The sequence below is a fragment of the Loxodonta africana genome, chromosome 24 (assembly GCF_030014295.1).
Source record: "Loxodonta africana isolate mLoxAfr1 chromosome 24, mLoxAfr1.hap2, whole genome shotgun sequence".
NCBI classification, from domain to species: Eukaryota; Metazoa; Chordata; class Mammalia; order Proboscidea; family Elephantidae; genus Loxodonta; species Loxodonta africana.
The window spans coordinates 37,132,240-37,152,978 of NC_087365.1; the positions used below are offsets into that span (position 1 = coordinate 37,132,240).

Consider the following 20,739-nt stretch of genomic DNA (forward strand, 5'->3'; position numbering starts at 1 on the left):
TCTGGTCCCCACTGCTGTGAAGAAGGTGGGGATGGGGAGGCCAAGGGGGCCGCTGGTCCTCCAGGCCCCCTTGCCCACAGTCCTGCCTCCTCCCCTTCTTTGAAGCCATCAGAGGGACTCAGCTCCCCCCTCCCCAGTTTAAACTCTTCTTCAGGACCCCAGGCCCTCAGCAAGATTGGGCCCTACCCGAGAGATGATTATAGGCAAAACCCAGACAAACCTCTTACATTTTAATAGTTATGCATTTATTTTAATGTGGATTGGAAAAATACACCCAGCACATCAAAACTGTGAATGCACAGATATGATTGCTTAGGATGAGGCTAATGGGGGTCTTAAAAAAAAGTGAGTTAGTTTATAGACAAACATTAAGGTTGTAATAGTACGGGCAGTACTCAGGCACATATGTAGGTATCTGCCACTTGGGAACGATTGGGCTTGGGGGCACACTGTCCACAGGGTTAAGTCCCGACTCTTACAGCTGCCCCCTCCCAGTCACCTGCAAACTCCTGGCATAAGAGTGATGCTGCCAACAAACATCAAGAGAGCACCTACTGTATGCTAGGCTGGTTTAGCCACTAGGGACATATCAGGGAAGAAAACAGATAAGATTCCTGTTCTTTTCAAGTTCTCAGTCTAGGGAAAGACAGACAGCCAAATTCATAATGAGTCTAAAAGTAGACATTGTGTTAGGAATTAAGCCATGATGATGTTCAGCTCAGAGAAGGGCATTCACCCTTGGGGCAGTGACGGTATCTGGTAGTGAGCTCCCTGTCACAGAAGGTGTGCAAGCTGGACCTGGCAGGTATTAGCTGGGGATGTTACAGAGGAATTCCTGCCTTATTTCCCAAAGGAATAAAGCCTGGAGGACTGGGTGAAGCAGGCAGAGAAGCCAGAAGACAGTGGACAGTTAATAAAGAACTGTCACACAACACTTAAAAGATGGTGCTGCTCAGGTGGGCTGAGCAGAGGATGCCTGCCTCACACAGGAGATGTGATGGGGTGGGGCCTTTAGTGGCTCCCTCTGCCTCTGCCTTGCTGGGTGACTTGACCGGTCCCTACCCCTCTCTGGGCCTCAGTTTTCCCATCTGAACCATGACGGGTTAGCCTTGAGAATTTTTCTGTCTCTCTTTTCCCAAATCCTCTCCTTTGTCCTGCAATCGGCAGTAAGCTGGTGGAACTGTGAAATCCATGCAGCACTTGGTGCGTAACTCCCGGTGGCCTGCAGGAGTCTGTGGCCCAAAGCCCCAGCCAGCGTTCCTTGACCCCTGTTCTCTGTTCCCATCACTTCCCTGCTTCCTCACGTTCCATCTTCACAGGCCCGCTGCAGAGGGCGCTACTGCCACTCCCACTTTACAAAAGGGGACACTGAGGCTTAGGGAGGCGATGTTGGATGGCAAAGCCAGGCTTGAGTCCAGCTGCGGGGCTACAGAGCTGCAGTTCTTAGCCCGCTGGTCTGTCTAGCTTCTGGCTGCCAAACTGGGTGGTATGTGGGAAGGTACGTTGTTCCGGGAAGCGGCGTCCTGGCTTCATCAGCGTTCTCATGGGGGTTAGTGATGCCATAATGCGTGAGAATGCCCGGGTCTGGCTGAAGAAGCATTGGTCTAAGAGCCTAGGCTCCTGGATCTAAGGGTGCAGTCAGAGGGAACGTGGGAGCTGGGGGGTGTGCGTGACCCCGTGTGTACCTACCTGGGTTTTCTAGCAGGGGGAGTGGTGTTTCGCTCTGAGAGTGTATCTGGAGTGACTGTGTTCAGATGGGCAATTGTGGTTTGAGGGGCTGCAGCCAGATGGGAGGGAGCCTGGGGGGTCCTTTAGCTTCTCGCCTAAGGAGCCATGGTGATGCACTCTGCCCTGTAACCTTCCCTTCTGTAGGAGCCCCCTCAGCCCCCTCCAAGCTGGTGCCTTAGGGGTGAGACAGAGAGGCAGCGGGAACAGCTGTGAGGTTAGAGCTGGAGCGGAGCTGGGAGGGGCCTTTCTCTGAGCTATCAATTAGGGGCCCGCAATGCCCATCTGTGTACAGTGCTTTGCCTGCCCACCTCCCCGGCCCCCCGCCCCCCCGCCCCTGGATCTTTCTCTCCTTGGATTTGTGTGTCTCTTGTCTGTAGCCCTGCCTGAGTCTCTGGGTCTCTCTCTCAAAATATTTTTCTTTTCTTTTTTCTCTTTTTCTTTTGCTGTCTCTGCCTTTCAGTCTCTCTCTGTGTCTCTCTCTTTGCCCCTTTCTCTGTGTCTGCTGTACCCATCTCCTTTTCTCTCCCCCACCTTGCTCCTCCCTTTCTTTCTAGAGCGTACACACACACACACACACACACACCTCTCAGATGACAGCTCTTAAGATCACACACATATATATCCTGTATATCATAGTGACACTCACATAGAGCAGGCACTCAATAAATGTCAGTTGAATGAATAAAGTGAGTGAATGAATGAATGGCCCGGTGGTAAAGCTGGAAGGGCCACTGAAGCTTGTCTAGACAAAAAAAAAAAAAAAAAAAATCCAACGAGTTGCTGCTGAGTTGACCCTGACTCGTGACGACCTCATGTGTGTCAGAGTAGAACTGTGCACCACTGGGTTTTCACGGGCTGATTTTTTAGAAATAGATGGCCAGGCTTTTCTTCCAGCGTGCCTCTGAGTGGAATCAAACTGCCAAGCTTTTGGTTAGCAGCTGAACGTGTTAACCATTGCACAATCCAGGGATTCCTTGTCTAAACTACTGGTTTCTAGTTTTTAAGGAGGTCATAACCCTCTTCAAGAATCTGATGAATACCGTGGATTATTTCCTCAGAAAAATGCCACATGGTTTTGCCCACAGCTTCAGAGGTTCCTTGAGGCCCCCAAGCCTGTCTCTGGTCCCCAGGGGGCCCAGCCTTCACTTCATCAGCCCCTGCCCCCCAACAAACCTTTTCTCACTTTTCCTGTCAAGTCCTTGTGAACATCTCCAGGGGGCGGGGGGGAAGTTGCAAGGCGGGAGGTGAAGGAGAACAGTAAAACCAAGACAGGAGCCCCAGAGACAGGCAAACGTCCAGAGGGAGGTCTATGGAGGGTCCCAGTGAGGTGGCCGCTGTGTCTGGTGAAGTCAGGGAAGACTTCCAGGGAGAAGCAGGATTCGCCAGAGCTGAGAGGGGGTCTCCAGAGGCTAGTAGCGGAGCCTCGCCTGGCTGCCTGGGCTTGGCAGGGGGCTTCATTTGGGAGTCAAGCGTGCATATCTGGAAAAGCAGGTTGCAGCTGGAGCCTCCAGAGATGGGCTGCAGAGTTTGGTTTCAATCCCCGGGCAGTGAGAAGCCTGGAAGGTTTCTGAGAGAGGAAGGCAGGTGGTCAGGCTGGCGTTTGGGTGGTATGGCCGTGGGAAGGAGAAGGGGGGAGGCGGGAGGGGCTGCTAACGGAATAGGAGAAGCTGGGTTGCAAGGAAGGTGCTGAGTTTGATTTCAGCCTCGCTGGATTTGTGACTTATGGGATGCTGGGGCTTGCCACGGTGTCCAGGGGATGGTGGAAAGGTGGGCTCAAAAAGAGATGGGACTTGGGCATGCGTGTATGTGCGCATGCATCTGTGTGCTTGTGTGGGCATATCTAGTAGTATCCCAGGGCCTAGCCCCAGACGACAAAGCCCTGCCTGCTCCGCCCCCCGCCAACCTGTCTGGCCTCATCTCTTTCCTCTCTCTCCCTTTCTTGCTCCCCTGACCTCCCTTCCAGTCCTGACCACACCAAGCTCCTTCCTTCCTCCGGACCTTTTCCAAGCTATTCCTTCCGCCTGGACCACCTGGCGCATTCTTCCTACCTCCTGGATGCTCCTTCTCGCTCACATCCCTCCCTGGAGAGGCCCATGATCTCCTGGCAGAGCCTTGTGACAGTCATCCCAGAGGCACCCTGGGCCCCCATCAATATGCCCATCTTGCAGAGGAGGTAACAGGTTTACTTGGAGTGGCATAGCGAGCCTAGGGCCTCACACCTGCCTCAGAGCAAGGGAGCAGAACCCAAACTGTCTTCCTCCAGCCCTGGCATTTTCAGGGTGACCCTTGGGGTTTGGAGTCCTGGTTGCATTCCCCCTTCCCAGAACCCTCAGGCCTGGTTCCCGGCTGAGGCGGGAGAAGGCGGGAGAGCAGACGGCAGGGTGTCTGTTTTGCTTTGTGAGGTTTTAAAAAAAATCATTTCCGGCCATGGAGGCAGCAGCAATTACAGCTGGCTCGCTGGGGAGCTGTTTGCTGCCTGTCATCGGCCGGGAAAGGGTCCCTAATGGAGGCCGGGCGGCCAGAGCGCATGGTAGTGGAAATAGCACTCAAAACAAAGCTGCACTAATGGTGTCCTGGCGGCGGGGAGGGGCTGGCTGCCAGGAAGCTCTGGGGCAGGGTCCAGGAAGGGAACTGAGATTCACTGGCTGGCCTCCTTATGCCCCACAGAAAACCCAGCAGGTCTCTGAACTCCAGTGGGCCCTGGGAGCCCTGAGTCCCAGTCTTGTCTCTGCTGCTCTGGCCCCGTGGCTTTAGGCAGGTGAAATCCTGCCCCAGGCAGTGGGAACAGCATGCACAAAGACCCTGGGGTGGGGCAGAACCTCTTCAGTTTAGGGATTCTCTGGTTCTGGAATGGTCCTCTTATTTTAAAGGTCCAGGGCAGGCCAGTCTTCTCAGCAGGGAAAAGGGATGGGTAGCAGCCTTTGAGAGGGGCTAGAGCAAGACCACCTTGTGAAAGGAGCCATGAATCACAGCTTCATCGTCATTATCTTAATAATGCTCCATGGAGACCACTGTGTGCCAGACATATGATCCCACCGAGTCCTCCCAATACCCATTTTACAGATGAGGAAACCGAGGCTCAGAGATTTGCCCAAGGGCCCACCATGAGTAAGTGCAGTTGGAGGTTCAAATCCAGATCAGGATGACTCCAGAAGCTATATATTTACTGCTGCAAACTTGGATTTTCCCAACACGATTTGGTAGGGTGGCAGGGGCTGGAGTCAGGCGAGGTCGCTAGGTCCCATGAAGGTGGCCAGGCTTGGCTCAGGCCAGGGCCTGGGAGGGGTGGGGCCACTGGGCACCTTCAGAAGCTCTGCCCCTGAGCATCGCCCATGTCTCCCTCTGTGTCTCCCTTCCTGTTTGTCTCTGCTCACGTCTTTCAGGTCCCCTCATCTCTGCCTCTCCTCTGTGGTCTGTTCTCCTCCAAGTCCCTGGCCCTCCCTGGCTCCACCCCTGCCTCTTCCCTCCACCCCCCTGCATATCTCCTTTCTTCTTCTTTACTATTCTGGGACTGCTCCTTTTTGGGGTTCCAGGGCAACCACTCATCTCTGGCTGGCGCAGCTTCCCTTTGCTTCTTCCATGCACTACCTTGTGAATGGAAGCAGGGAGGGGCATGTGCTTGGGCTTTGGGGTTAGACAAGTCTAGGTTCAAATCCTGGCCCCCACTCAACCTCTTTGTAGCCATTGGTGCAGTGGGCTCGGCACAGGCTGAGGCTGAGGATGAAAAGAAATCACGTTGCACACACACCAGCATGCCTGCTCTGCCTTCTCCCCATCGGTGTCTCCCTGGCCCTGGTCCCTGCCTGCTCCTGGCCCCGCCCATGGCCCCGCCCCTGCCCCCACCCCTGGCTCCTGCACATTCCCACACTTGGCTCTCCCTCCCTGTAGCCCAGACGTGTGGGAAGACGAGGCGGGAATTTCACTGGGGAAACCTGTTCAACTCTCACAATCCTGCAAGTGCCAGAATATTTTCACTCTCCTTAAATCTCACCAGATTTGTAATTTCACTGCTGTCTCCTTCAATATGTGCCGCAGGCCTTGGGACGCACTCTGCCCCAGCCGCAGGCACCGGCACTGCCCACCCGGCTGTATCTGTATCAGAGCTGCCTGGCAGGGCGCCTGGGCAAGTTGCCCACCCTCTCTGGGCCCTTTCCTCATCTGTAAGAAGAGGAAAATGGTAGTGGCCACTTCCCAGGCTGTTTTGGGGATGAGGTGAGATATTTCTGTTCTAGCAAAGAAACACCTCTACAGCACATGCTTTGGGCCAAGCAGTCCGTTATACGTGCTAGCACATTTAATCCTTACAATAGCCCTACAGGGGGAGTTACTATTATTATCCCCATTTTACAGATGAGGAAACCCAGGCACAGAGTCACCAGGCACTTAGCACATAGCAAGTGCTCAAAAAGGTCAGCTATTTAACTTTTACTGGGCATGGGAGTGCCCGCCTAGTCAGAGCTGGCAGGGGGCCCCCTCCTGGGCGAATGTGCTTGTGTGTGTCTAAAACTTGGGAGCGAGTGGGTACCACCAGGTAACAGCAGGTGTGGAGGCCCTGCTGTGTCTTGCACACTGAAACAGGCTCTTCACATGCATTCGTTCATTTAACGCTCAAATAAGCCTTACGCAATGACACATGTGGGAACTGAAGCTCAGAGAAGTGAAGTAACTTAGACAAAGCCACACGGGAAGTCAGGGTGAGCCTCGACTTCCATCCATCGCCCATTGCCATTGAGGTGATCCCGACTATAGTGACCCTGTAGGACAGAGCAGAACTGCCCCACTGGGCTTCCAAGGCTGTAATCTTTACAGAAGCAGACCACCACATCTTTCTCCTACAGAGCAGCTGGTGGGTTTGATTAGCAACCGGGAGCTTAACCACCACACCACCAGGACTTCCCTGTGAACCTGTAAATCCTGGACCTGTGGTCTTAGGTGCCTCGCCTCATCCCTCTGCTCCCCAGCCCCTCTCCTCTCTCCTGGCCGCCTCCTCCTTAAGCCAAGGGATCAGCACTGGCTACATGCAGAACCCAGGTTAGAAGAACCTTGAGGCTGCAGAGATGAGTGAGGCCTGGGATGGGATCAGATGGGGGGCCCTCGACCGGGGTGTTCCCTCCACCAAGGGAAGAAAACAGCTCCCAACCAGGGGCACCATTTCTTTGATGTTTCCCATTTACTCAAAATTCATGAATTTTGTATTCTACTCTGTAATATATTCATGTTTTGTTTTAATACAAAAATAATATTCTCTCCCCATTTTTGCGGGGGGGAGTGAAACTGATGCCTCAGGAAGCTATTTCCCTGGTTCGAGCAGCATAGACCAGAAGGGAGTCCTCTGTTCATGTCTTTGTTCATTCCACAGGTGGGCAAATTGAGCCTCCTGGGTCCTTAAGTGGAGTCTCCCATGGAGTCCCTAGGTGGCGCAAATGCTTAATGCGCTTGGCTGCTAGCCAAAAGTTTGGGGGTTCAAGTCAACCAAGAGGTGCCTCGGAAGAAAGGCCTGGCGATCTGTTTCCAGAAAATCACCCACTGAAAACCCTCTGGAGCACAGTTCTGCTCCAACACTCTCGGGCTCGCCATGAGTTGGAATTGACTCAATACCTCCCCCATGAGCAAAGCATGGGGAACCTTAAGGAGAATCAGACAGGATGCTGCCCTGTGAGCTGAACTGGAGAATTAAGAGGCTTCTGATAGGTGAGTGCCAGGGAAGGCTTCCAAGTAGAAGGCCCAGCAGGAGCAAATTCTTGGAGGTGGGGACTAGAAGATGAATTGTGGGATTGTGGTAATGGTCATGGGAAGCCAGCTGATGTGCTCTGGTGACGGTGGTGGAGATGGCTGCCCACTGGTGCCCATACTTCAGGAAGACTCGAACCCCAGCCCCTTCTGGTCAAGAAGAAAGTCTCAGCTTGGTGCTGCTCTGAATTTAACCCCCAACTCTCTCCAGGCTCCTTGGTTGACAAGAGAAAAATGGAGATTGAGGCTCAGAGTCCTCAGCAGGCAACCTTCCCTGGTTAGAATTTACAAACACTGTTTGGTTTTCATAGTGTTTATTTTTACAGTTACCCTCTATTTATGACAAGTGATGCTGATTTTCCGTTTATGACTGTAATAAAAGTCTCCTTTTTAAGCTGAATTTATTTAAGTAAAAAGGGAAAGATGCTTTAAAAATAAATATTAAGTAAATAATAGTGCAGGTGGTATGGGGATTCTGCAGAAATGGCAAAGGTGGTCCCCAAAAGGTTGGACTTGGGAAATCCTCTCTCTGGGATGCCCCATCCTGCACTGAGTCCCCCTGACTGTGCAAACTCCTGCTCAGCCTTCAAGTCCAAGCTTGTCCCCTCCTCCTAGAAGCCCTCCCTGACTCTCTAGGCAGACGTGGGCCTGCTTTTCCTCAGAGGCTTCTAGCACTCATTCCTCTGTCCACAGCCTCTGCATACAGCTGTGTGGTTCACACCTCTGCCCAGAGCCTCTGCATACGGCTGTGCGGTTCACACCTCTGCCCAGAGCCTCTGCATACGGCTGTGCGGTTCACACCTCTGCCCAGAGCCTCTGCATACGGCTGTGCGGTTCACACCTCTGTCCAGAGCCTCTGCATACGGCTGTGCGGTTCACACCTCTGCCCAGAGCCTCTGCATACGACTGTGACGTTCACACCTCTGTCCAGAGCCTCACATACAGCTGTGCCCTGCACAAGTCTGGGGGGCACTACGACCATGTGAATATTGCACGCCCCGAACAACTGTACATGGCGATCCAGGCTCGGTCCTAGATGTCTGTACAACAGTCACTGATCTGTGTGTCTATCCCTCCTCTGGACTTAAGGGCCAGGAGCTGGTCCGAGGCATCTTGGGAATACCAGCACAGGGCCTGGCTCAGGGTGGGGGTTCCTTCAAGGTTGATCTCTTTCATTCCTTCTGGTGGTGAGGACGTGAGTGAGCTCCTACTGCAGACCCAGGCGCCCATCTTCCCAGCAAGCCACCCTGCAATTCCTCAAGCTTTTTACAAAATGTCTTCCTTCCTGAGAGTGGGAAAGCTTTTCACTTTTGCTGGCTCATTCCAAGAAGTAACAGTCCTCATGGACTCACACCTCAATCCCTCTTGCTGTAGGTGGCCTGCCAGGGCCAGAGGCTGCCCAGGGGGAAACAAAGAGAACCCTTGGGTGCCTCCCCTGGGTAGCACCTCCCCCAGGAGGACAAGGCTCCCCAGCCGTCAACTGCCCAGCTCTCTCCACGCAGCCAGTCCTCTCGGCCCCGTGGGCCTTTTCCATTCCCTTTATCTGAATTTTCCCCTTATGGAGGCTTTATATCCCCTGATTTCAGAACCAGATGAGATTTACAGGTAGACGAGCTGGGGCCTCATTAAACACTCCTCTGTAGCCCCTTCCCTGGAGGTGAGGGGCCAGCCAGTAGGCCTCCGCCTGTACCACACACCCCTGGGCCCAGCATCCAGCTGAGCTGGGCAGAGCGGGCTTTCTGGAAACAGCCCTCATAGAATCTAGAGCTGAAAGGGGAGGGACCCTTAGAGAGGCCTTGGGCTTTGGTTGGGAAATTTTGCAGTCAGTCCTGGGGTTGAATTCTGACTTCGCCCATCCCACTGTGTGACCTCAGGCATGCACCTCTCTGAGCCTGGTACCCCCTCTGTGAGATGGGGGTGAGAACAGCACCCCCCCATCAAGTCCTTGGGAGGATGTGGTGAGGTCCTGTGTACAGCACCTTCCTTTGACCCTGAGGCAGGGGACTGGCCCTGATGGCCCCCAGGTTCTCTGAGCTTTGGTTTTTCAATGTGGATGGGTGTGGTGGGGGGGCTGCAGGGCCATGGACACCCCTTACATTCTGTCTTCATCACTGCGGCAATGGTGGCAGCAAAGAATAGGGGAAAAGCTTGGACCATGGAATCCCAAAGCCTAGGTTTGAATTCCTGCTCCTGCCCCAGCTTGCTGAGTGGCCTTGTAGCACACATCTCTGAGCCTCGATTTCCCCGTCCATAACAGAGTGACAATGACCCAAGCCCCACAGGGTCACTCTGAGGGTTTTGGGAGAATAGGCACATCAAGTTCCTGGCAAGTCGTGCGCCTCTGATCAGAAAGGTGACCCTGCAGGCTGCTGGGGCTGGTCCATGGTCACCAGGGGAGGGGGCTGCTGGTGAAGGAGCCCCCACACCTTCGGTCTTTATTTATCACCTGTTTCATTCTTGGTTGCATTTCGCAAGGTGACTTTATGGGCCATCTCAGGGGAGCCTCCAGCCTGCCCATCAGTCTGGCTGGCTGTCATCCTAGCGGGTTCATGTGTGCAGGCTGGGCTCAGGTGGTCGGTGGGTGTGAGGGCCAGAAGGAGGCGGTGGGGAGGGAGCTGACCTGCTGACACCTAACTCAGCACCTCCCTGGTTGCCTCTGTCCATATTGTCCGTATGTGTGTCCCCATCCCTGCTCAATAAATGTGGAGTGGATGAATGAGTGGATGAATGAATGAATGATCACTCTGCCTCTTGTTTTTTTCCTTACAGTTTCTAAGTTAAGTCCTCTGGATTTGTCCAACCTTCTTTTCTCACTTCATTCATTCAGCACCTGCCTAAGAGCCTCCTGTATGCTGCTGCATGTGGGGTGATGCAGAGACCCTGCCCCGGGGGAGCTCCCAAGCTGGGGGGAGACATAGATGCCCCAGTGTCTGTCATCTAACACAGTCCTGTGGGGCAGTGAGAGAAAGACTCAGAGACCATTGAGGGTACCAAGGAGGGCTTCCAACCTAGGGAGGGTGCCTCTAGGCAGAGGGCCCTCTGTAAGCTGGGATTCTAGGAACCAGTAGGCTGTGCCCCGGGGGGGGGACACATGTAAATGGCGAGGAGGGGCAGGGCCAGAGCCTGCAGGCTTTGGATGCCCAGCCTGGGAGCCTGAACTTAACTCCGAGGCCTGGCAGTTTCCCAGCTGGCACTCCTAAGCATGGGAGTGTCCTGGAGCCCCTAGGTGCTCTGCTCTACAACCCGCCTCCCTCCTGGCCTCTCTGTAGCTCTGGCTCTGCCTTGGTGCTCCGGACTAGGAGCTGCCCCTTCCAGCATTTCCCAAAGGAGCCTTGATCTCCACCTGGAAGCTGGGGACCAACTGGGGATCAGTCCCTGCTGGCTTCCTGGAGGAGGAAGCCTCAAATCAGAGAGCCGAAGATTGGAAGGAAGGGAGCGCTGTGCCAAGGGAGAAAAGAAGATTTGAGACTGGAGGATCCAGGATGGAGAATCTGAGCTTGGAGCTGGAGGGAGCTGGGCGTTGGCCTGGGGCTGCCTTTGATGGACTAGCCTCTAGGCCCGCTGGGCTTCAGTGGCTGTGGGGCTGGCTGGGCCGGGCAGGGCTGACCCATTGAGGAGTACAGGACTGATGGATGAGAGGTCACAGGGCCCAGGGGTGAGTGAAATAAAAATGCTGTGCATACCTGGCAATCTACTAAGAAGAATCTCTAAAAATCTTTCTGAGATGACAAATTTTTTTTACCTAGACAGTGAGAAAAGAGGGTAGCATTTATTGAGCATCGACTGTGTGCCAGGCATGAGGCATGTGTTGCCTTGTTTAATCCTCTTCTTGGTCCACTCATTCTCCCCCTTTCTCAGATAAAGAAACTGAGCCTTAGAGAGGTGAGAGACTTGCCCAGGTCATACAGCTAGAGAGTAGGGGAAACAGGATTTGAACTCAGACCTGAAGGCAAAAACTGTTTGTGCTGAACCAGGCTCAGGAAGGTTAGGAAGTCAGGCCTCTGGTTTTGAAGGGTGGGCAAGGTCTTCCAGGTCAACCCTTGTCTTTCCTAAAAGCCAAACCCAGGGACTCAGGCCAGGGCAAAAGGGCTGTTTCCTGCGAGGATGCACTGAGCACCAGCCCTGGGGTTAATTAATACATTGCTCCCTCAATTAAAAGCGGAAAGGAAGAAGATGCAGCATTCAGTCAAGCCCTTTTCTCCTTCTCCTGCAGAATCCTAATTTGTGGACGCCGGTTTTAATTGTCTTCCCAGCGAGCCCACCCCTGCTCTGGCCCTGGGGCTGGAGAACACAATTGCATCTTTCTCAAAATCTATAATTGTACCAGCCTCTCCAGGGACTGGCTGTGAGGAGTTACCTGAGTGGGAGGGACGGCTCAGGGGCGGGAGAAAGTCAAAGAGGAGAGATGAATTTTATGTCCCAAGCTCAGCAGTGATGCTAACGTGGAGATTGGGGGTCTGATTGGCTGAAGGGAGAGAGGTGGGAGTGGGGAACCAGGAAGAAGGGCTGCAGGAGGACAGTTTAGAAGTTATGGACTCTCACTCTAGAGTCCTCTAGAACTGGCTTCAATTTTAACTACTTGCTGTGTGGCTTGGGCAAGTCATTAACCTCTCTGAGCCTCAACTTTCCTATCTGAAAAATGAGATACAAATGATCACACCTAACCCATAGCATTGTGGTGAGTGCATAAGAAAATGTATGTCAAGTGCTTGGCACAGTGCCTGGCACATTGCAAGCACTCTGTTTTTCTTAGAGATTATTGTTATATTTTTATCATCATCATTAGAATATGTGTGGATCACCTTCCAGTTTCTGATGCTGATGCAGCATTCTCAGTCACAGTTAGTAGAGGGAGGAAGAACCTCTTGCCAATTAGAGCTGCCCATCTTTAGTGGGGTGGGAAGAACTGAGCTCCCCGTCTCTGGAGGTGTGCAAGTGGGATGCAGAAGTGTGGAGCCTGCAGACTGATAGACCAGATTCTAAGGAGGCCTGATAGACCCCTGGGTCTTGGTCACAACTGCTGTCAGACCTGGACTCAAGATCTGGTCTGTGTAAATCTTAGGCAAATCACGTTGCCTTTCTGAGTCTCATTTCCCTCGTTTGTCAAACGGGTTAGAGAGCATTAGAGACAACGTCTGCAGAGCGCTAGGCACGCACAGATGCTCAATAAATGGAGTGATTTTTTTTTTAATGAGGCTCTACAGATTTCGTTCCTCCTGCCTTTGCCCACAGTCTTCCCTGCCACCTGACATGCCTTCTCTCCTTGCCTCTGCCTGTCAGTGTCCAACCATTCTTCAAGGCCTGGCTTACATGACACGTCCTCTCTGAAGCCTTCCCAGATTCCCCTCCTCTGCCAGTGGAAGGGACCCCTCCCCTTCCCAATCCTCAGGGCACTGCCCTTGTGACATTAATCACTTTCTCCTTCAGATTGTCTGATGGGGCCCTCAAGGACCTTCAGGATTAACCCCCATTATACAGAAGAGCAAACTGAGGCTCAGAGAAGGGGAGAGATTCTCTCAAGATCACATAGCAAGTCATTTGGCAGAAAGAGGCTCAGTCCTCCATTCCTGGCTCCCAGTCCAGTGCCTCTGGTGCTTGCTGGCATACTCCAGCTTTTCCCTCTGGGGGCTCCTTGGGGCAGGGCCTGGGGCAGGTCTTCAGATCTCTGAATGTGAACTACAAGGAGACTAAGATTCACCATCAAATGCCCAGAGCCTCAGATACCCCTCTTGTCCTCTGGACAGGCTGTCCGATTCACCACCAAGGTTGGAGCCAATGGGCTTCTGAGAGGGCCTCCCTCAATCCACTCCTGACAGGGCCTGAGGGGATCAGAGAGACCCTGGAGCTGGGGCCTGGCTGTGGGGAAGGGGAGCTGGTAGTCACACTGGCGACTAACTCCTCTGGCTCCCAAGTGACCTTGGAAGCCAGATTCTCTCTTCATCCCTCCAGGGAAGATGGATAAGGAGGTTACACTTCAGGACTGCCTGCCCCAAGCTGGGCTGAGGCAGGTGGAACACCTCCTCTGGGAAGCCTTCCCTGACTGCCGGTGAAATTCCTCCTCTGTGCCTGCCCAGGAAACCTCGGTGGCGTAGTGGTTAAGAGTCTGGCTGCTAACCGAAAGGTTAGCCGTTCGAAACCACCAGGCGCTCCTTGAAAACCCTTTGGGGCAATTCTACCGTGTCGCTATGATTCGGAGCCCACTATAAGGCAACAGGCCCCCCCCCCCGCCCATGGGTGCCTGCCCAGCCCTTGCACTCAGAATAAACCCAGTCTCCCCACCCTGCCCTGGAAGGGTGGGCCATTTTAGACAGCCCTACCTCTCAGGTGGGCTGTGTGTAAATGCACCTCACACCACACCCTGCAAGTATTGGATAATGAAATCGCCATTCATTCTGATTAAACAGGCTTGGTTTACCCACAGCGCCCAGTCCCTTCCAACCCTCTGAGACCCGGGGAAGCCTCCAGGAAACGTTTTTATAAACCTTTGACCTCAAGGATCAGGGATGTTTCAGACTTCCTCTTAGCCCAGAAAGCCGTTGCTCAAGTAAAACTCCACATGGAAACCTGGTGTGTAAAGCAGAAAACGCAGAAGCTTCTGGACAGAGGGGCTTGCCAATCCCAGATCCTCCCCAAACCCTCATTGTCTTGCGGGGGGGGGTCCAGAGCAGGGGCTCAATCCAGGACCCCTGCTCCCAGCCCAGTGCTCCCTCTTCCTTTTGCCCAGATCCTAGTGGGGACAGGAGGGACCGCTGGGGCTCGGAGTGGAGCATCTCTGTCCCCCTGGGCGGGGAGAGGGTGCCAGGACTGGCTGCGCAGGAAAGTGGGGCACTGGTCAGGGGCAGGGCTGAGAGCCGGGAAACAGCCCCTGTGCAACCTGCACGTTGCCAGCGTCTGTCCGGGGGCGAGATAATCTCTCCTGAGAAGAGGAAAGAATTCTAATTACATCTCAGGACAATATTTGTTTGGAGAGACGAGAGACAGAACATATGGTGGGGAGGGGCATTGGGGCCGTATTAGATGAGGATTTATTTTTTCATTTACCTGGGGGTGCGGTGGGAGGCGGCTGGGGGGAAGGGGCTCCCTGCTGGGGAAGGGGAACCCCTCATGGGGCCCCTGTTCTCGGCCTGCCCTGCCCTGGGATTTGGGGGGGGGCGGGGGGCTGGGCCCTGCGGGGTACAGGAAGCAAGTGTGGCTCCCACCACACCCTGCCCACCTCCAAGAGATGGCAAATGCTCCATGAATTCAACACACAGGGAATACCTACTGTGTGCCAGGAGCTCTGGGATTCGCCCCCGCTCCTTGGAGCAGAGACAGTGAATACAGTGAACAAATGGTGGCGGAATGATTTGGGGGTGGGGTGCGGGCGTGGGGGGAGGGAGACCTACTCAGGGTAGTCAAGGAGGGCCTCTCCGCTGGGAGATGTTGGAGCTGAGCTTTGAGGTCCCTGAGTGGCGGAAACAGTTTAGGCTGGACTCCTAACCTAAAGATTGGTGGTTTGAACCCCCCAGTGGCACCATGGAAGAAAGGCCTGGCAATCTACTCCCATAAAGATTACAATCAAGAAAACCCTGTGGGATGTAAACTTATATGTGACAGACTGATTGGATTTGTAAACGTTCACTTGAAGCTTAATAAAAGTTATTAAAAAAAAAAAAAAAGAAAAGAAAACCCTGTGGGGCAGTTCTCTGTAACAGACGGAGCCACCACGGGTTGGGATCAACTTGATGGCAATGAGTTCTGAGTGACTCGAGGGAGCCAGTCAGGCAGAGAGGGGCCAAGGGGAAGACGTTCCGGGCAGAGGGAACAGCCAGGGCAAAAGTGAGGTGGGAAAGGGAGTTCCCAGAACCTCAGGGAAGTCAGGGGAGAGGGATGGGGCCTGGCCACACAACCTGGGGGGTGAGAGGGGAGTCTGGATTTTATCCGAGGTGCAGTGCAGAGGAGGGGTGTTTGAGCAGGGGAGTGTAGAGGTCTGATTGGCTTTTACAAAGATCTCATAGGCCACAATGCACTGCGGTTGGGATAGTCTAGGAGGGAGACTGGGTAGGGGCACTGGGGAAAAACTGATGAAAAGGCCAGCCTCCTCCCTGGTATCTGGCCTCCTCGCTCAGGGCTTCTAATCTAGCCCTCCCCTGGCCTGTCACTCCTCTACTGGAGTCTCCCACGGCTTCCATGGGCTCCAGGTTAGAGGCCCAGCTGGTTGGTGTAGCATCCAGGGCCGTATCCCCCTGTTGTCAGCTGCTGCTGCACACACCCTTTGTCCTTGCCTCACCGACCTTGGCCAGGTGCCCTCCCAAAGCCTGGCCATCACCCCTGCAGGCCTTTTCTCTCCCTTCCTCCTCTGCCCCAACACCTCTCCCCCTCCTCCACTGTGCAGGAGGCCTGCCAGCTCCTATTCCTTCCAACTCTCGTCACCCACCAGCCCCTTTCCCGCCAGTGTTCCCTGCTGTTTCCTGAGCCCTGGGTACCCTCCCCGTTTCTCCACACAGCCCTGTTCACAGAGATGCCCCACGACATGACAGCGCGGACGGGTGAGGACGTGGAGATGGCCTGCTCCTTCCGGGGCAGCGGCTCCCCCTCCTACTCATTGGAGATCCAGTGGTGGTACGTGCGCAGCCACAGGGACTGGACTGACAAGCAGGCATGGGCTTCGAACCAGGTAACGCCCCATGGAGATGTGACCCCAGGTGGGGTGTCTGCTCCTCCAAGGGATCCAGGCTGCAGCTCTGTTTGTCTCCGTGGCATCCAGCTGTCTCCTGCCCTGCTTCCTCCTGGGCTGGGGGATTTAAAGGATGGGGTAGCTGAGGCCATTACCCCCTAAATGGAGGCTTATTTGAGGGGACAGGAGACAGAGCTAGGCTGAGCACTCAGTGTTGCCAGAACAAGAACCCCACCCCAAAGACTACAAGTTCCTCCCTTCAGTGTACAGGTGGGGAAACTGAGGCCAGAGGGACAGATGCTGGCTCCCAGTTATGGGCCAAGGTGGGTCTCCTGATTGGCCTTCTACCACTTCTCCAAGTGGCATGAGCAGGTGTTCTGTAAATGATTCTACAAACACAGGGCAATATTGTTACATACCTGTGTACACTCCCACATTTGTGCAAGCACGCTCCCAACACACTTGTCATTGCACACACTCTCACCTCTGTACACATGCATGTTCATACGTACACACCAGCTCTAGCAGATGCTGTTGGTGCCCTGTCCACCATCCCTTGGGCCACTAGGCCAAATGCCAACGGCCAACCCCTGTAACTCTGCCTGAGGGATTTCTCTGGACAACAGAGCTGCTGGCCAGCAGGGCGGGCTGGACGGGCTGAAGACTCAGTGTCCAGAGGAGCAGCCCTCAGCCAATAGCTGCCAGGAGATGGAGGATAAGTACCCCAGCTCCCTCATCCCTCAGTTGGGATAACTAAACGCAGTCTCCCAGAGTGCCCAGAGGCATTAAGCCCAACTGCTCACAGTGGTAACCGGTTTAATAATAACCCCACTATTGCCTGCTTTCCTTTTTTGTCTCACCCTCCCCTCCTCTACTGGTATTTCCTAGGGTCACCTCCCAAATAAACTACTTGCACTTGAATCTTTGTCCCAAGGTCTGCTTCTATGTAAAACTAAACCAAGACACCTGTGTTCTTATACAGATAAATGTGCAAACGTACATATCTGTACACCCATTCATGTGTGAACACATCCATTTACACACCTCCACAGACACACATTGACATGCTCACACATTCCTGCATGTTCATTAGATAGCCTCTAACATATACACAAGGAGGGCTGGTGGCACAACAGTTAAGTGCTCAGTTGCTAACTGAAAGGTTGGTGGTTCAAACCCTCCCAGCTGCTCTACGGGACAAAGACCTGGCAATCTGCCTTCGTAAAGATGACAGCCTAGAAAACCCTATGGGGCAGTCCTACTCTGTCCCATGGGGTCAGTACGAGTTGGAATCTACTCAACGGCACGTAACAACAACAAGGAGCCCTGGTAGCTCGTAGCGTAGTAGTTAAGCACTCAGCTGCTAACTGAAACCTCGGCGGTTCAAACCCGCCAGCCACTCCTCAGGAGAAAGATGTGGTTGTCTGCTTCCATAAAGATTTCAGCCTTGGAAGCCCTATGGGGCTGTTCTGCTCTATCCTAGAGGGTCGGAATCAACTCACCGGCAATGGGTTTAACATATACAGAAATACATACCGAAATCTGTCGTGTTCCCAACACCTCCAGCCTACTACTTGGGGGCTTAGAGAACTCCATCTGTCAGAGAAAGCCCTTAGGCAGGGCTGCAGGTATTTGCAGTTGAAAGCCTCCCAGTGGGCTCTCGGGAATGGTATCTGGGCAGGACTTCCCAGTGGGCTCTCAGGGGAATGGTATGTGGGCAGGGCTTCCCAACAACATCTGCAGCAAACACATACTCATGTATTTCCACACACCTGAAAGCACACGCATTCACAGAGAAACACGAGTGTACAGACAGGCACACTCCTACATGTACACCAAGCCGACTCTCATGTTTTTGCCCCGTATGTATCAAAATACCCTTGCTTACGTAGGTCGCCAGGTCACCATGAGTCAGAATCAACTCGGCTGTAGCTCATCTTTTATCTAAATACACATAGGAGCCCTGGTGGTGCAGTGGTTAAAGTGCTCAACTGCTAACCAAAAGGTCAGTGGTTTGAACTCACCAGCTGCTCCACGGTAGAAAGACATGGCAGTCTGCTCCGGTAAAGATTAAAAAAAAAAATACAGCCTTGGAAAACCTATGGGGCAGTTCTACTCTGTCCTATGGGGTTGCTATGGGAATGGACTCTACGGCAGCTGGTTTGGTTTTTTTTGCACAGCACACGCACAGGTGCTTTGTTATACATGGACACAGAGAGCAGAGAGCCCCCAGCTCCAGACCCCACGGCCCCCAGAGTGTCACCTGCTGTAGCTGGCATCTTAACCGTTGTCCATCTCCCCACCCCCAGCCCGCGCTAACGCCTTGTCTCTGCTCTCTCTCTGCACCCCTCCCGCTTCACAGCTAAAAGCATCTCAGCAGGAAGACGCAGGGAAGGACGCGACCAAAATAAGTGTGAGTTTTAATAATGACTTCTCAAAAGGGCTCTAATGGAGGACATAGCCGTAACTTTTTTTTTTTTTTTTTTGGTCCAGTTCACCAGGGAGTTTGGGAAAGAAGATGAAGGAGAAGAAAGAGAGAAGGGGGAAAAATATGGCCCCACTCTGTTTTGTAAAAGCCAGAGATTTTTCAAGTTCACTGAATGACAGGCACAAAAAATGACAGGAGGAGGGAAGATGCATTCTCTCCTGTCGGGGCCAAGGTTGCGTATGCCCCCGGTGCTTTGTGCCTGTCTCAGCAGCATTTTTTTATTTGGGGAACCAACAGGGTCTAATGAGACTGAGCCGACTTTTCCCAGCCCATCATGACTGTCTGCCGCAGCATCTCATGGTCATTCGGGTGATCTGGCTGCCAGGGGTGGGGTGAGTGGACCACAGCCAAGGATTTCAGGACTGGACAGGTCTTCTTATGCATTGACTCATTCTATCCCTGTTCCAGCTCTGTAGAGAACAGGCAAGTGTTTGCTCCATTTTACAGTTGTGGCAACTGAGTCAGGAGGGTCGAGCACTTGCTGCAGGTCACGCCAAGAGTGATTGGTGGGGCTGAGCTGCTTGACTTTAGAGACGGAGCTCCTTGCCTCTGGGCTGTGGTGGAGCCCAGTGAGGCAGGAGACCCAGGAGGCTCCCAGGGAACGAGGGGCACCCAAAGTTGGGCCTGGAAGAGGAAGGCAGGATGGAGAAAGGAGGCAAAAGAGCATACCAAGTAGAGGGAACTGGCTTGTGGGCATGGGGACAGGCTGGGTTTGTGCATGGGGCATGACGTCAGCCTAGCAGGGGACCAGCCACACCATCAGGCAGTATTGGTGCTGTGGGGTGCGAATGTGTACGTGTGGGTGCAGTCTCCTCAAATGCACTCTTTTCTCCTTGGCTCCTCCACAATACTTATCAAGGACTTGTCGGGGAGCTTAGGACCCCAAGGCCAATTAGACACAGACCCACAAAGGAGCCGCACCCTCAAACCAGAGGCTGCAGTACAGAGTGTGGGCCCCAGGAGCTATGGGGGGGTGCCTTGTTGGGGTGTGATGGCTGAAGTGTGGAGGCAGGGAGGCCAGGGAGGAGGCTCCCGAGCCATTCAGGCAAGAGGTTGACAGATGAGAACGCAAGGGCCTTCAAAGCATCATTTGTGCCGTGTGTCCTGGGCCTTTCCAAGCTGAGGTCTGGATATTGAGCCATTTCCAGCTCTGTTGGCTGCTGGCCCATCGCCCTTCTCACTTTCCCCCTCATCCTCTGCCAGGCCACATCCATATCTAATGCCCCATTTCTTGCCCAGACACCTATCAAGTTAAGCAGGTGGAGATCTGTGTGTATATTAATACACCCCGTTCATTGCAACTCTCTCTTATATGATTTCGTTTGGGGTTTAAGGAGAGTCTCAGGCAAAGGAGAGAATAATCTAATTGACTTAGAGGATTAGAATTTGAGGCTGCCAGGCCCCACGTGAGGAGAATGTGAAGATGGTAATTAGTTCAATAAAATAAATGTGCCCAGCGTGGTTGTGCAATCACCCCAACCCGTCCCCTGCAATTCCTGCACCAGCTGGACTCTGGGGGTCTGGCTGGGAAACACACAAACAGACACAGAGCCAGCAATTCATGCAGACAGCATCACGCCAACAACGGCTCGAAGATATACAGACGCATAGTTAGCCACCACCTGTAAACAGATCCCTGCCCTCGTTTCCTGCAGTTCTAGAAGGTGCAGACTTTTCTCTGTGGCCGCCAAGGCTGTGTATACTTGCTCTGCCCACCCCCTGGGCTCGTCTCATCTTGCTTGACTGCACCCTCTTCCCCTCCCAACCCTGGCTGCCTTTTGCCTCTTCATTCCTTCTCACCTCCAGGCTTTTGCACAGGCCAGTCCCTCCGCCTGGAAAGCTGTCCCCCTCTCTCTTCTTTTGGAGCTCAGCTCAGGGAAGCCTCCCTGGACCATTACTTTCCCCTGCTGGCTGTGTTACAGTCTGTAATTATCCATTCATGTGAGTGTTTGCTGTATGCCTGTCTCCCCCAGAGGCTAGGGGCTGGGACTGTGTCTGATTGATTCACTGTTATATTACCAGAGCCTAGCACAGAGCCTGGCACATAGCAGATGTCCAATAAATACTTACTGAGTGAGTATCACACACATAAACATATGCCCTGGCCGCTGCATCGTGGGTAAACCCATATGCAGAT

At 53.5% G+C, this 20,739-nt stretch overlaps 1 protein-coding gene across 1 annotated transcript in view; it reads left to right on the forward strand.

Moving 5' to 3' along the window:
* VSTM2L (V-set and transmembrane domain containing 2 like) overlaps window positions 1-20,739 on the forward strand; it is a 36,076-nt gene that overhangs the window by 6,518 nt on the left and 8,819 nt on the right. The window contains exons 2-3 of the mRNA XM_003411709.1: window positions 15,945-16,114; window positions 18,477-18,527. Of these exons, the coding sequence (XP_003411757.1) occupies window positions 15,945-16,114; window positions 18,477-18,527 (221 nt within the window). The remainder of the gene's footprint in view (window positions 1-15,944; window positions 16,115-18,476; window positions 18,528-20,739) is intronic.